General features: G+C 41.5%; 1 protein-coding gene across 2 annotated transcripts in view; it reads left to right on the top strand.

Annotated features, from left to right (window-relative positions):
• Positions 1 to 15,091, top strand: part of chchd3a (coiled-coil-helix-coiled-coil-helix domain containing 3a) — a 63,876-nt gene that overhangs the window by 35,551 nt on the left and 13,234 nt on the right. For both annotated transcript variants that reach the window (XM_084573080.1, XM_084573082.1), the window contains 2 exons: positions 524 to 607; positions 9,516 to 9,586. In XM_084573080.1, the coding sequence (XP_084429206.1) occupies positions 524 to 607; positions 9,516 to 9,586 (155 nt within the window). The remainder of the gene's footprint in view (positions 1 to 523; positions 608 to 9,515; positions 9,587 to 15,091) is intronic.

The raw sequence follows: 15,091 nt of genomic DNA, 5'->3' as shown, positions 1-15,091 counted from the left end.
TTAGAGTAACCAATGTGTTCTTGGTCACCCTCCTGACCCAAGCCCTTCTTGCTCGGTTACGGAGTTTGGTCAGACAAGCAACTCTTGCTCTCCTGGTGGTTCCAAACGAGTAATTACTCAGATAGAGACAGCACTCATGGGAACAGTGGAGGCTTTTAGAAATGTTCCCTGCCCTTGCCTTGATCTATGCCTTGCCAGAACCAAAATCACAGGGGTCTACAGAGTTCCATATCCTGACTAGCAGTTGGACTTGTGGCACAATGCAAACAAACAGTAGTTTATTGTAATTAGGTATTAAATGTGAATTGGTCAGCAAAAAGTAAGCTTTATCATTATATTATTATCTAGTGTTATTATATACCAACAAACAGAGGTCTTACAGTATGTTTGTGTTGTATCTCCTTTTGACATGCTTGTCTGAATTCTTATTATGAGTACCTGTTGTGTGTATGTGATCACATGCTAAAGTTGGTAATGTTCCAGTGAGCACATAAGTAATGATTTTCTTTTCTTTCCTGTATAGGCGAAGCAGCTGGAGGCCAAGGAAGCTGAGCTAAAGAAGCAGGATGCTTTCTACAGAGAACAGGTGGCCCGGCTGGAGGAGCGGGTAAGAAACAGTTTGCAGCATACAGCGACCTGAGAAATAAATTAAATTAATATAAATGTGTAGGCCAATCCAGAAAACTAGGTTGTACCGGTGACAGCAGAAATGATGAGGATATTTATTCTGAAGTATAGTTTTGAAATTCTGGATAGCATGGTGATTCCAGTCGTATAAACTATATATAGAACTGTACAAACCTCATGCTTATAGAAGTTGGTTCTTTACACACTATTTAAACTTTTTTATGATGGTCAGTAGATCACAAAAAAATATCTTCTCCATGGGGATAGTATGAAAATATAAATAATCTACCAAAACCAAGTCAAAGCACAACTAATGTTTCTGGGACATTGATCCTGGGCCAACAGAGACAATCCTATAGCGCTATTTTTTATCTATATATTTGAATAATGCAGTCACTGACAGCACTGCACACACAAACGCAAACACGAGAACATATGGTCATACACACAATTTAGCTGGAACTGGTCACCACTGAGCTCAGCGAAAGCACGGTCACATTTATTCCTTCTCTTGATCCCTCTGCCCCACTGTTTTTGTTGTCATCTTGCAACTTAAACTCTACATGCATTCCTCAGTGTGGTGTACAATGCTGTCCTTCTCTCTCTCCATAATTGTCTCACTGACACTTTTAGGTCCTTTCACTTTCTTTCCTCTAAATTCCACCCTTCATTCCACTGGCTGAAGTATAAAGGGTTAAATCTCATTCATCGCTGTGTGTGTCCTCCTCCTGTCCTTGAAAATGAAACTACCCTGATGTTCCTTTTCAAACCAGTGTCCTATGGATTGGGACAAGGGTCAGTCGCTGTGGTTAGCGATCTTCAAATGACAGCTCCATGCTGGTCCCAGTGAGAGACGCCCGCAAGGCAGGGGAGCAGGGTCAAATATCGTGCTAAAGTGTGTTACAAAGGATGCCTTTATGTGGTTCTCAAATCATAAGTGTATCTCAGGAAGGGTATAATGCCCTATTTAATGTGCTTAAAATGACACCTTCATGCTGGGAAGGAGTTTTCTCTCCTTTGGAGGGTGCAAAAAGTCAAATGCTCTCGGTAGTGGAAGCCAAATGGCAATTTTACCACACTGTGAAGATATTTTAGAAGGAGACACTCAAAATTTAATTTCCTTCAAGTTTATTTTGTCATTTTTATGGTCTCTCATAGCTGATTAAACAAGCATGACAATTACTATAATGTGCTACTTCAGTTATAATAGCTCTGATTTGATAATGCACAGTATTCTACAATGGGGTCAATAAAAGTTGCAGATATTTCTTTTTCTGCACTGAGTGGTAAAACCATGGGGAATGTGAATATAAATCTGTGGATAAGTTGTTATGAAAACCCTTCGACACAAACACTAATGGCCAGTTTACACTTGAAATCACGCAAATCTACCCATGCAGCCAAGCTTCTCTCTTTTCCTAGTTTTATTACATCATTGGACAGTATAGCTCTACTGTATCATATAGCATGGGGGGGAATGTAAGTGCAGATGGTAGAAGTGATGAGTCCCAACTAACACAGGCATTATCGACTCCAGGCGCTGGCCATCCATCAGCCATGTTGGCCTCTGGTCAATATTCCTTAGATCAAAGTGTCAACAAATCACCTTCACACCTCAGAGAGAAACAGAAGATTGAAAGAGAGAGGGAGAGAGGACAGAAAGGGATGGACCGGCAATAAGGAAAGAGATACTTTATTGAAGGTCTAAGGAAAAAATATGCCGGACATTTGGAGACAAACTGTTAAAGAGTTAAAGAGATTCTGTCTTCATGCTATGATAAAGTGACATTTGTGAGAGCATGGTAGAGGATAAGAACAAGAAAAAGATGAAGGTAAAAGAAAGAGACAGAAGAGAAGTAGAGAGATTAAATGTCACTGAATGATGAAAGAAAAGAAAAGTACGGAAGAGAAAAGGTTGAAAGACCATAGCCCATCAGTGAATAGTAAGAAGTGAACATGAGTGTGAGACACAGGGAATGTGAGTCGCAGGAAGGGTCTGCAAAAATGATTCTTTTATTGATTTACACAGAGGAATGAAATGATAAATTAATTTCCAAACCACCTCATCCGCAAAAGAAATGCACAGAAACCCTATCGTTTTAATTTGCAAATGATATTATCAGGATTTATGGCCTGTGCAGAAAAATACACAACAGAAGCAGTAACCACGTGTGCATTTTGGGAAATGGTCTGTGACGCTGTGCTCCTATGTATAACTGAGGATCAATGGTGGGCACATAGCATGTTGTCTTACTGTGTGTCGAGCGGCTTGGGTCTCCGTGGGGGGGTGCAGTTTGTTTGGGCTGTGTTAATGACGCTCCTTTTTCTTGTTCGGGCCACGGTGCAACATTTGGCACCCGGTGCAGCCACTCTTCATTCCCTGTGCTCTTTTCACCCGACATCAGCCAAAATCACTTGTGGCATTTCTTTTTTCTGTGTTCACTGTAATGCCTGGCTGCTGTATGGTTTCAACAATGACAAATGTAAAGAAAGATTCTTACATCGGGTTATGTGCAAACAGTGCAGGACGTCAATTAATATTACATTTCCAAACGACTTCACATGATTTTGTCAAATCTGTTGTCTGTGGTGACATTCTAGCGCTGGTGTCTGTTGGCAATACATTTTCCATCATCTGGTAAGGTATATAGCAAAAAGAATCCGCTCCTTGGCTCCTCCAAGTATAGCGTGGCGTAGAAACCAGAGTTACAAATGTAACCAAGGTCAAATGAATTTACCATCTCTGGTGTCCAAGAAAGGTTTCTGATGCTCCAGATGAGAAAAAAAAACTGACTTCAGGGAAGGATTACTGTCTAAAAGAAGAACACAATGTGGTGTGGGTTTTCCTTGGTTTAGAGTGCTGAGAGAAAAGAAGGGGCTGTAGGCATACTTCAAATGCACAAATATTGGTTATGTAATTAGTTTGACTGCCTGGAAAGTGAAAAGAGTACACTACTTCATTTACAGACTTAGGGAAGAAAGGGAAGAGTTTCAGGAGTTCAAATAAAGTTTGTAAAGTCCACACGTCAACACACATCATAGAGTAAATCCAACTTCAAGGAAGAAAAAGAAACCTACGTAGCCTAGAATCAGTCATACAGTTGACCGGTTGAAAGTGATGTTGGTGTAATGGTGGGCAGTGAACACAGCTGTAGTTCTTTTAACCAGTCTGCACACACTGTGGCTATCAAAGTCAAATGCTTCTTGGTTGAAAACCCATCCTTTTCCTAGCGAGAAAGCACATTTGATTTCACTTCACGGTTTACTGCTAGCTAAATATTATCTCCCATCGCATTTTTCGCTCTCAGTTCCTCCCTTACCGTAGGATTCCCCCAGTATTTGCACACCAGCAGAAAGAGGCAGAGGAACCAAAAGAGAGGGAGAGAGAGAGAGAGAGAGAGAATATAAGTCTGATATATATTGCACGTCTGTTCCAATCCAACATGGTCATTCATCAGAGTGGCTTCCAGTGACAGGCCATCACCAGGCTCCCAGACAGCTCAGCCTCCTGCCTCCGCCGCTGCTGCTCATTGGGGCCACAGCTACCAAATAGCCCCTGAAAAAACAATATCTATATATTTATTACATTTTCACTCAATACCTGCCTCGCTGTAAAACAATCTCATATTTAACAATCAACTTGCCAATGTTTCTTTTTCCTTTTTTTTCCCCTTACCGTGTCTTGTTGCAGCCCTCCCTCTCCACCACATCTGTCTCTATATCGCCCCCTTTTTCAGCTTTTTTCCTTTTTGAGTGGCATATTTTTTTCCTCTCTCCATGCCTCAATTTCAGTTTTTTTTCAGAAGGGATTTTTCTTTTTTTTCAATCTTTCTTTTCGCCTTGTATATCGATGAAATTGGATTTTTCTGCTCTCCCATGGAGGACAATCACAGCAGCAATTGCCATCTCATAGCAAAGTTCCACAGCACAGTGAAAGGAAGAAATACGGGAGGAAGAGCATTAAAAAAAACTGTAATGGCTTCTATCTCTCTATCTCTGTCTCTGCCTCCGACTTGCTAGCTTCATCTCCCTCCCTGTCATTTCTTTATCCTTCTCTTTATCAATCTCTTGCACTCTGTCTCTCTTTCTGGGGGCTGGGGCTAAGAATATTTTTAGCAATAGAAATTACAGTGAAATCAAAACTTTCTTGTTTTCCATCTTGGTAGCTCTTTCTCTCCCTCGCTATGAACCGGATCAGTGTAGTCACAGTTGCTCTGTCGTACAACTGGAGACGGAGTAATCTGGAGGTAAGACGTGACAGCGGCTGCGGTGTTAAATTATTGTGTCTGACACTGTTGGCTGTTTTAGCCGCATGATGGGATTCACAGGGATTTAACGGAAAGTCTTTTCAAGGAATGGTGATTTCACAACAACAGGGTGGCACATTCATTTATATCAATAGAAAACCCTGCGGCTGTAACTTTCCGCAGGCTAAAATAAGTCCTGCTGGGGTACAACTGTTTATTTAACTAATGGTAAATTTCTAGGCTGTGCCGGATTATATTTTAAGGACGTGTTTTCTTTCCTTATCTTTTATGAAGAAGTGGGTGGACGCCTTTCATCTAGTCAGTCGTGACAGTAGCATTGCCTAAACTTTTATTATATTGTACTGTATGAAAAGAGCAGTTGGTGGTTAGCAGGAAACTTTAATGACAGCAAATTTAAATTGCTTAAATAAAGTTAAGTTAAAGAAAATAATACCTCGCTCTGTATTATATGAAGGTTTCAACATTTTAGCTTAGTTTAGCATAGCTAAGCAAATAGCAAGGCTAGCTTTGTCCGAAGGTTGTACATCAACCAGCAGAGGGTCCAAGAGGTGATGGTGTCTAGCCAAGAAACCAACCAGCACACAACGCCCCATGAAACCACAATCATTTTTTTTTTTTTTTTTACAGATTAACCAATGTCATTTTTATGATGAGTTCAGAATCATAGCTAAGCACATTTTTGCACTTAAAATTGACAGATTTAGTACTCGACACATCACCCGTTTGTGTGCGATTATGTGTTTCTTGCACTCAGCCTCTGATTGTTCCCAGAAATGACTGGAAAATGCATTTCCAGCTAGTCTCCCTCCTTTCTCCTCTCAGCGTTGCATGTTGATGAAGTAGATTCATAAAGCACTGAGAGATGCATGCATTTTTTTTTTTTTTCTCTCAAGTGGAAGCAATTTCTACTTGTAGGGACAAGTGGTCGCTGGGTTGCGGCCCAGTATAATTACGCCTTTCTGTTGACTTTGTACGCCGTTGCACTTATTCGAAAATAGCCTTGCGTTCTGCCCAAAACCAATGACTTTAATTAAACTGGATTGATATCACTGATGGTTGCTGGTTGCCGGCTCCAAAAGTATTTTTACTCAAGCTGGTATGTTTGGGGAAGTGCTAGCCTTGATTGACATGTCTTTTACGAAGTGACTGACAAGCCATCTTCAGGTTTTGTGTGAGATCCACCCATCGCTCCTCCCCAGCTCCTCCCTCTCATGGATATATGGTCATAGTGGGGCTCAGCTCAACGACGGCCAACGACGCCAACCAAAGGGTGACATCACTGTGGTTATATCTATCATTGATATCCAGCCAATGCTAAAAACATGGTTAGACAGGTTGTGGGAAGGTTTTGTTACCGCTGGTTAAAAATAGATCTTTTTTCTCCTCGCTGTCTTACCCTTTAAATCAAAACTTCAAATGTTTTGCTCAAAAACTGTTTCCCCAGCCTCCTCTCCCCATAAAAGCAGGCTGCACTCAGTCACACAGCGGAAGTCTCATTTTCTCTTGCTCTGCAGAACAGTAATGTTGGCCATGGTGGGGATTCTCCCCATGTCGGCCCTCCTGCTCAGCAGCAGATAAGAGAAAGAAGCCATCAGTAGAAGGAGTTATTTGTTTTATTCATTAAAAATTGGAAGCTGTTTCTCTAAATTGAGCCGGTGCATGTGTTTCGGGTGCCGCTTCTATCTTCTCCATATCGCTGCAGTGCATTAGCAGTAATGACTTAATTTGTCTTGGACACCCCCCACCAGCATTTTGTTTTGCCTCAGATGAGCTAAAAAAAAAAAGCTAGTGGAAAGCAAACAGAGTAAATGGGATGAAAATAAACAGAAACACTGTTTTATTAAAGAGGTGGTGGAAATGTGATTGCACAGGGAGGAAATCCACTGTAGCAAGTTCTTGTAGTTACGCATTCAAATGGCAAAGCATTGCTTAATGGCAGACCGTGATCAAAAACACGTCTTTCTGAACAAGCGTGTTTTTGCAGCTTCCAAAACCCTGATAGAGGGAGGAATGTTTTCAGCCAAACTGAGCAAGGTCTCTCTTCTCTGGTCTAATAAAAGGTCAGGGCTACTCTCTAAATCAGTTGGGACAACAGCAGGACATCACAATTTTGAGACCACTCAGTAATCACACAAATTACACTCTTCCCTGCCTGGTGGTGATCGGGTGAGTGAGGGTTTTTCTTAATTTGGGTTTGTGTGTATGGGTGTGTGTGTGTGTGTGTGTGTGTGTGATTCACTGTTTATATGTAGCCACCAGAGTATAGACACTTTAGGCAGGCCACCTTGTGCGTGGAGGTGCATTCGTGAATGCACTGTTTGTGTGTGCGTACACGCATTGTAAGTGGTCCTGCAATCATTGTCACACATGGCCTTTTGTCCTCCCAGGTAGATTAGTGTGCTGATTAGTGCCAGCTCTGCCATTTAGGCAGGCATTATTACCTAATACTTAGTATTCTGGACAGAGACCCGAATGCGGTGGCTCAATCTCAGCACCCAGGAGAAGTCTTACTCTTGCCTCTTTAGCAGACCCCAAAATCTCCTTTTAGTCTTTTTATCTGTGAATAAGCTTCAGTTTTAAATCCTTTTCCTTCGCTCTTGACAGTTCCTTTGTCTATACTCGAAACTACTTGATTCAAGGCCAGAGGGGCACCAATACAGCATGAATTTACAAGCTAACTTGGATTTGGACATACGCTTTTAATGTATTTTACGTACAGGATAATGTGACAAGGACAAGTAAAGCAGATTTATAAATGACCCGTTTTAGTCATTAAATGCTGAATCTTTTTTTGTCAGGTGCATGGAAATGATTGGCAGGGATTATCTCAAATTTAGCTAAAACAAAGACAATTGGACTTGTTTGAGTTTTCTTGAAGACGTTTTTTCACTCAGCCAAGAGGCCTTTTCAGCTCTAAATGAGTGGTGGGGGATTTGGTTGAAAGGTATGGTGGTTTTTGAGTTTCTGTTGGGTCATAGCCTGTAAGAGAACCATTAATCTTGAAAAGAAGACACCACCTGGGTTAATCTGAATCATTTTACTGAGGTGAGTACTTGGTCGGTAACAGACCCTTGTCATGCACGTTTCAGGTGGGCACCACTCATTTAGAACTGAAGAAGCCCCTTGGATGAGTGGTATAACGTCTCCAATAAACCTCAAAACAAGTATAGTTGACTTATTTTAGCTTTGGTTTAGATGTACCAGAACCTGGTTGACTGAGATTAAATAGAATTCACTTCTCTCCTTCTTCCAGTTAGTATCTGAGCATGAAAGAGTACACACTTTGGCATTTTGATGTCAAAAACCACATATCATTTCTATTAAATCCCTTTCGTGAGGACAGACTGTGCAAAAGTGAAGTACTCTGACTCTACTGCAGTTCGTCTTTATCAGCTTCCATCCAAATGAAGTGGACTCATATTGGTATCAGACCTTTTGTCAGCGTTGTCATGTCCCATCCTCTTTTAGCTCTACAACACACGGCTATCGATCTTTTCAGCAGCGCAGTTCATTCCTATTGATCTTTTCTGAACTATGAAGAATGTCTTCCCTGCTAGGAGGTTAAGCCGGAGATAGCAAGAAAAGGCTTAAATTTGTCATATTTAAGTGTGTCTGTAATTTATGCAAGATGATTTAAGTGTTTGTTATCTGGTAATATTTATCTAAATTTAGCTAATTACAGCCTGATCTTTTTTTATGCTAGTGTCTAATCAAACAGATTGTTCAGCTAAACCATAACCCAACAGGTGATTGCATCTTAAATCTGTCTAATGTGTAGGAAAATATCCCAATCATTTTATAAATTACTCATTCGTAGTGTAAGTATTGCTAGTTTTAACACAGAGTCCTTCACACAAAGACATTAGTTGACTTTGCCATCAATCAGACCTCGTACAAATTTCAATCAAGCTATCCATCACTTTACAACCTCTCACAATATGATTATAAATGTGCATAACGGTCACCACGGGCCGACAAGACAGATCTTCCTGGGCTTGTATAAATGGTCTAGGAGCCCGGTTATATGGCTGTGTTTGAGGAGGTAATTTAGGTTGAGTGGTCCTGCTATGGGTTCATTTGCTATGGGTCACTGGGGGATTATGACCGCTGCTCTGTACATTGTTGACTGGCGACCCTGTGGCCTTACAAGATTGCTGTCTGTTATTACAGCAGTCTTTTGTGAGAGGATAAGCGCAAACACACATACACACAAATTCTTATAATTCACACACACACACACACACGCACAGGCAAACGTGCACAGTTCATAACCATAGAAGACAAATTTAATCCTTGTAAACTTCATACCTGCAAGCATATTTTCCACTTACAACCTTTATATATACTAAGTGCAAGCTTCTGTGCTGTAGACAGTAAACTCAAATGTGATCTGTGCCTTTAATATCTTTTCTCTATTAGATTTTAATGTAGTTTCAGGCAGGGCTCTGTAGATGGTGCTGCTCTGATTGTGGGACTGTATCAGGTGTATATAAAGAACCATCCTTCTATTGAAATGTTTCCTTTTTCCGAAATAACTTCAACCTTATTCGTTTTATAAAAGAGTTTACTGTCATATTGCCATGCATTCCTCTGACTGACGTTCCTCTTGTGTCTCTGCAGAGTGCGCAGTTCTACAAGGCCACCACCGAGAGCTACCATAAAGCTGCAGACCAAGTGAATGCCAGATACAAGTAAGTTTAAACACATTCCACAGAGTCATATTTCATAGACCTCTTTCATGACACTCAATCGAATTGAGCCACTGCGAATACATCTAGGCTTCCTCCTACTATACCAGGTCAAGACATCTTCTATGTAAGAAGCCTATTAACTTGAAAAAAGAAGGAATAAACAATAAATGTTCCAACATTAAGGCGTTCTTCTGTTTAAATGTTTAATTTGCTGATTCTCAGCAACCTCTGGCTCCTTCCAGCAACAAACAGAGTACCTGGAAATGAAGCTAATTGATGCTACCTGAAGGCTATAAAATATGTCAGAGCACATCCACCTTGCAATTTCCCCTCTCTGTAAGATCATTAAGAAAGGCAGTTAAAAAGAATTCTGGACGTCAAGACAGCATCTGGAAGATGAAGACGCATTGGGCGTTGCTTCCACAAACAATAGCATACATACAGCAGAAGAGTTAGGAAACCTTACCTAATTTGTCCTCAGAAAGGTACAGAGGAAGTTCAAATTGAGCTCTTTGGCTATAATCACCAAAGGTTTGCTTAGAAAAAATACAGCTGCATCTGATCCAAATAACCAAATTATTTTCTGTTTGCTTAAGAGGGTTTTAATTTCAAAAATCAACAAAATACGTCATTCACTTAGAAGTTCCCCCAGCCTTTTTGTTGTGCTTGCTGTACTTGCTAATACAAAATGATGCATTCACTCATGATTAGAAGTCCATATGGAGCAGTGAATACTCTATTGAATTATGTTAGCCACATTGTAACCCACGTCTTTCAATCAGAAGCACATTAGCCTGGCCCATTAGCTGATGTTCATGATGCACTTCGCTGATAAGGCTAATCACATGCTGAGACTTGTTGTCAGGACTTGCTCTTTTAATATTTCAGTATTGGAGGCGTATCATTCATTCTCTATCAGTTTTATAACATGGGCATCAAAGAAATATTAATATTTTTGGCTTTTCTTTTTATCCAAAGTACATTACGGCAGTGTGACTACATACTGTACATTCAGAATGGGTGTTCCTTTCTCTCAAACCCTAATAATAGATTTAAGTTACAGCCACACCTTGCAGTGACAAAAGTGATTTAGGAGGTAATATTAAACACCCAAGCTGTCATGGATGTAGCACATATCCAACACGTATATGTAACTCAAGAAGATTCAGAACCCCTTCCCGTCCGGGTTCCATCTGTCTTCTTAATAAAAGGCCATTAGGCTCCATAGTAATGTTGGGAAAGTGGATGAGGAGCCTGCAGGAGGTGGGGCAAGAATGGGCCCTGACTCTGAGCTCACCTCTAGGGAGGCTACGCTGATTGTGTTAGCTTGTCATTAGCCAGCGCTAACACTGGGATCATTGTCTCCCTCAGAAATGCTGGAAACTGATTAGCCTAGCCCACCAGGGCTTTAGCGCTAGACTCGTAGAAGCCGGAGCCGAGACTTCCCAAATCACATTAAAGAAAAAAAATAAAAAATACACTGGAATAGCATTAGTGCGGAATGACAGCGCTAACTGCGAGCGAACGTTGGGCTAATGTGCTGGTAGTCATGTGACATAGGGTCTTTGCACGGAAAGCTGTGATTGGTGGATTTGCTTATAATGGGTGCATTAGTGGGGTTGTGACTGGATTACAATGGTGGAAAGGCAAGGGGTGATCCGTGTGTGCGTATGTGTGCTAATGAAATAGCAGTAAGGTCTGGTGTTACAAGACAGGAGCAGAGATGGATCGAGGGGATCAGAGCAGAGGGTTAATTGGATTTAACAGGGAGTGTTTGGCCCATCCTTGTTTATGTGCGCGGGTTCATACATGATGCTGTTTGTATGCTCTCTTATGATGAACATCTTTCGCGAGCACAATGTGTGTGTCCCTCATGACGGAGACCCTGCAGAGATAAGATACTATCTGTGGCCTTTGTTGAGTAATAAGAGCGAAATATTTTTCTCTCGCAGAGGCTTTTGATTTCCTCAGAGCTGAAAATGTCCCCTTGAGATGAAAAAAGAGGATTGGCGTCCTTTCCTCACTTGATAGAATTAACATTTGATATGTTAATGTGAGAATGTTATAAAATGTGGGAGATGACATCTTTCTTAGGACGTCTTCATTTCCCTGCTTTAACTCATGTCAGTGCCAGTGTAAAGAGGGATGATATTAGGCTACACTTTATCATATCAGAGAAGATGTGTGGGACCAGATGTGGATGTCTGTCAAGGGTTGTAACATGTGAATGAGTAAGACGTATTTGGAACTCTTGGTTGGTTTGTGATGCTGAGATTGAATCTAATTTCAGGACTATTTGTCTTAACTTAGGTCTCCTGTCTCTCATTGTGGAGTTGATATTCTCCCTGTGCCTACATGTTTTTTTTTCTGAAGATACTCAGACTTTATCCAGCCGTCCAAAGACATGCATGTTAAGTTAATCCGGCATTCTGAGTGGTAATGGTTGTCTTTGGCGACGTCACCTGTCAAAGACGTATTTTGCCCAATGCCAAGTGGGATATGCTCTAACTGCCCACGACCCTCAACGGGATAGGCAGTTATAGATAAATGATGAACTAACCGAGCCATAGATGACAGCAATTAGGCGCAGTCATACTCTGAAATTGCTGAAGACCTCAGAGGAAATTGTATTTTTGGCGTAACCTCACCTACTTCTGTGTGCGAGGAGGAGTAGAAGAAATATGAAGAGGTCAAGACTCTGGCAACAGCGTAGCAGTAGTGTATGGGAGAACTTTATTAGACAGATGCTTTTTGTTTTGTGGCCTTTGTGACTCTGATGACGTATAAGACTGTGAAGATAGTGTATGTAATTAGAAAGACTACACACCAAATAAGTTTCCCTCTCAGCAAGCTACCCAGGACTGCTGAAAATCAAGATTGAGACATAGATGGTACTGTTAATGTAGTTCAGTGGTTACACCAAACTGTCACCGCCACCATTAACTTACACTACATACTTTTTTCCGAAACGACATCCCACTGACGGGTGCAGGACTTCGCCTTTCTATTCGTGTTCTTTGGGTTGGTATTTCTCTAGATAGTCAGCTTTGAAAACAGTTACTTTGGTGTGGAAAAGAGTTCAGATTACAGGCAATTTTTGCCAGCAAAAAAAACCTATTCAGTTCGGATGAAAATTTGACTCCCATTTGAATATATCTCCTCGTTTTTGAGTGAATTTCACTACGCAAGCCGACACACTATGACCTCGTAATTTACAAATAGGCTTCAGCAGGTAGCCAGGGTACACATGTTCCATTCATTGCAGTGGTTCACTGTGGTTATTTTCCTTGGCGATGTTGAAAGAAATAAATTAAAGTGTGAGAGGTACGCACTCGGAGGAAAGTAGTCTTTATGTGTGTGTGTGTGTGTGTGTGTGTGTGTGTGTGTGTAATGTGAGGCTGTGTTTACGTGTTATTGTTTGTGTGCGATACAGCTGTTCCCTGCTGTTCTCTTGCAGTATTCCCGCCAGAGTTTTCTGAGAATGATGGAGCTCTCCCAACCGGAACGCTACTGCATCACTGTGACCTCATTACATCCGCACACGTACAATCGCAGAACTCACAAAAACACACACACACACATCTATATATGGAAGAGTTTGTGCATACCTGCGCTCTTTCAGACCGAGTTTTAATTTTGAACTCAAAGCCGGAGCAATACTGGAACCTTTTCTTCAGATGTCGTCTGAAGCGACTCCGCTAAAACTATGTGTGAAATTAATCATGCACCGTGGAGCATCAACACGCTCTTCAAGGCCGAGACAAAAGACATTTGGCGTATATTTCTCTAACGTATACACAACATGTAACAGATAATGTAATCACACAGTATTTTAGACACACACGTACACACCGTATCAAGGCTTTTATTCACTTTCCCCATGACACTGACTGCAGATAAGAGTTCCCAGTTGCCCGTATAGAGCCGACTATCTCTCTCCGCTTCTGATTTATACGCTGCCACATTCACCACTAGTTGTTTATCCAAGTCTGATGCCTTATCACGCTGCCCAGCCCCGACGGCGTGACCTTTACTGTGCTACATGTATGTTAAGAGCGCACATGTGCTCCTTTCTGCATGTGAGGATGAATGTGAGACTCGCTCACGCTCGCACACATCAGTGAGTAAATGTCCGTCGCCTGCGCTGACCCGATGGGGTTTCAGTTTGAAATGTACGATGACAGGCGCGGAGGAAAATGATAGATGTGCGATTATGCGAGGAGGTGGAATGAAAGAACGGTGGCGCAGTCTTAAGCCCTCCTGTCAGCGCTAACCTTTGGCTTTGAACTTCTTTGTTGGAGCTGGTCACTCTGCGTTTATCCAGGGTCCCTGCAGAATAGTGACGGGACGGGGACATCACATATTGATGAATAGGTGGCTGTGTAACACTGGGGAGCTGAAACCGTCATTTCCATCTCTGTAACTCGGATTTCGCTAAGTTTTCTGCCATGATGGAGACATTTGTCAAAGATCAGAATGTGTTTTCACGCCTTTGTGTTTATGACTATCCACGGCACGCATGTGCAGAGTTCCTCTATACGTTCTACCACAGAGAATAAAACTTCATTTTATCCTGTCACTTCACTGTCACTCCTCTCCTCCCTTAGGCTACACGCTCTCTCCCTTTGTCAGTTGTTTATTTTTTTTTTTTTTTTTTAGTTCTTTTGAATAAATCTCTTTTTAATTTATTCCGGTTGACAATAACAGCAGCCACAGTCTTCGCTTCAGCTCTCCACACACACACACATAAAGGTAGAATGAGGAAAACTTGTTGAATGTAAATGGCTCGCTGTTTTCTTTCTTCACAACACCGGTGCGCTGTTCCGCCTCGGTCAAGAGACCACGCCTGACAGTCTGTCTTCTCCTCCATGTTGCGTGGGTGGAAGTAGAGCCAACTCGCCTCTCTTTCAGCTGCTTGTAATTGTAAATACTCAGCAGTAAACAACCCTCGTTAGATTTTTATTTACTTAAAATCAGATATCACATCGCATTACCAGCAGGTTTATTATTCGACTTGGTTTCTGCTCGTGAAAAGTTTGAAAAGTCATTGTGATATTGTGCAGTAAATTTTAATCACGGTCAGGTTGCTGGCGTCCCAAGGTTGCCACTACATTTCCTAAATTTTACCCCAAGCCTTTTCTTCTTGTCATAGAGGTTTTGGGCGCAACGTGGAGGGGGTGCAAACTCGTGCAATCCAATCCAATAGTCCTGCAACAAAGCATTGCAAGACTATTGCGTACCTTCGCTTTATCGTGCTGGGGAAGATAAATACGCTGGAGAAAATCCAGCAGGTTTCCTCCAAAATCCAACCTGCTGCTTCAAAATGTAAATAAGGTGCAGAGGCAGGTAGAGGCTTTCAATTCTCTTGGCAGCTCTCCTGTTTGTTTAAGGGAATAATACTGACGTCCCAAAATTAATGAAGTAATGATTTATTGATGTTTAATTGCTCCGAGCGGCACATTTAATTACCAAAAATGACAGGAATTAATTTAGCCGACAGATAAT

The sequence above is a fragment of the Chelon labrosus genome (assembly GCF_963514085.1).
Source record: "Chelon labrosus genome assembly, chromosome: 23".
In the NCBI taxonomy this organism is placed as follows: domain Eukaryota; kingdom Metazoa; phylum Chordata; class Actinopteri; order Mugiliformes; family Mugilidae; genus Chelon; species Chelon labrosus.
This window is presented reverse-complemented; position numbering and strand designations above follow the sequence as displayed.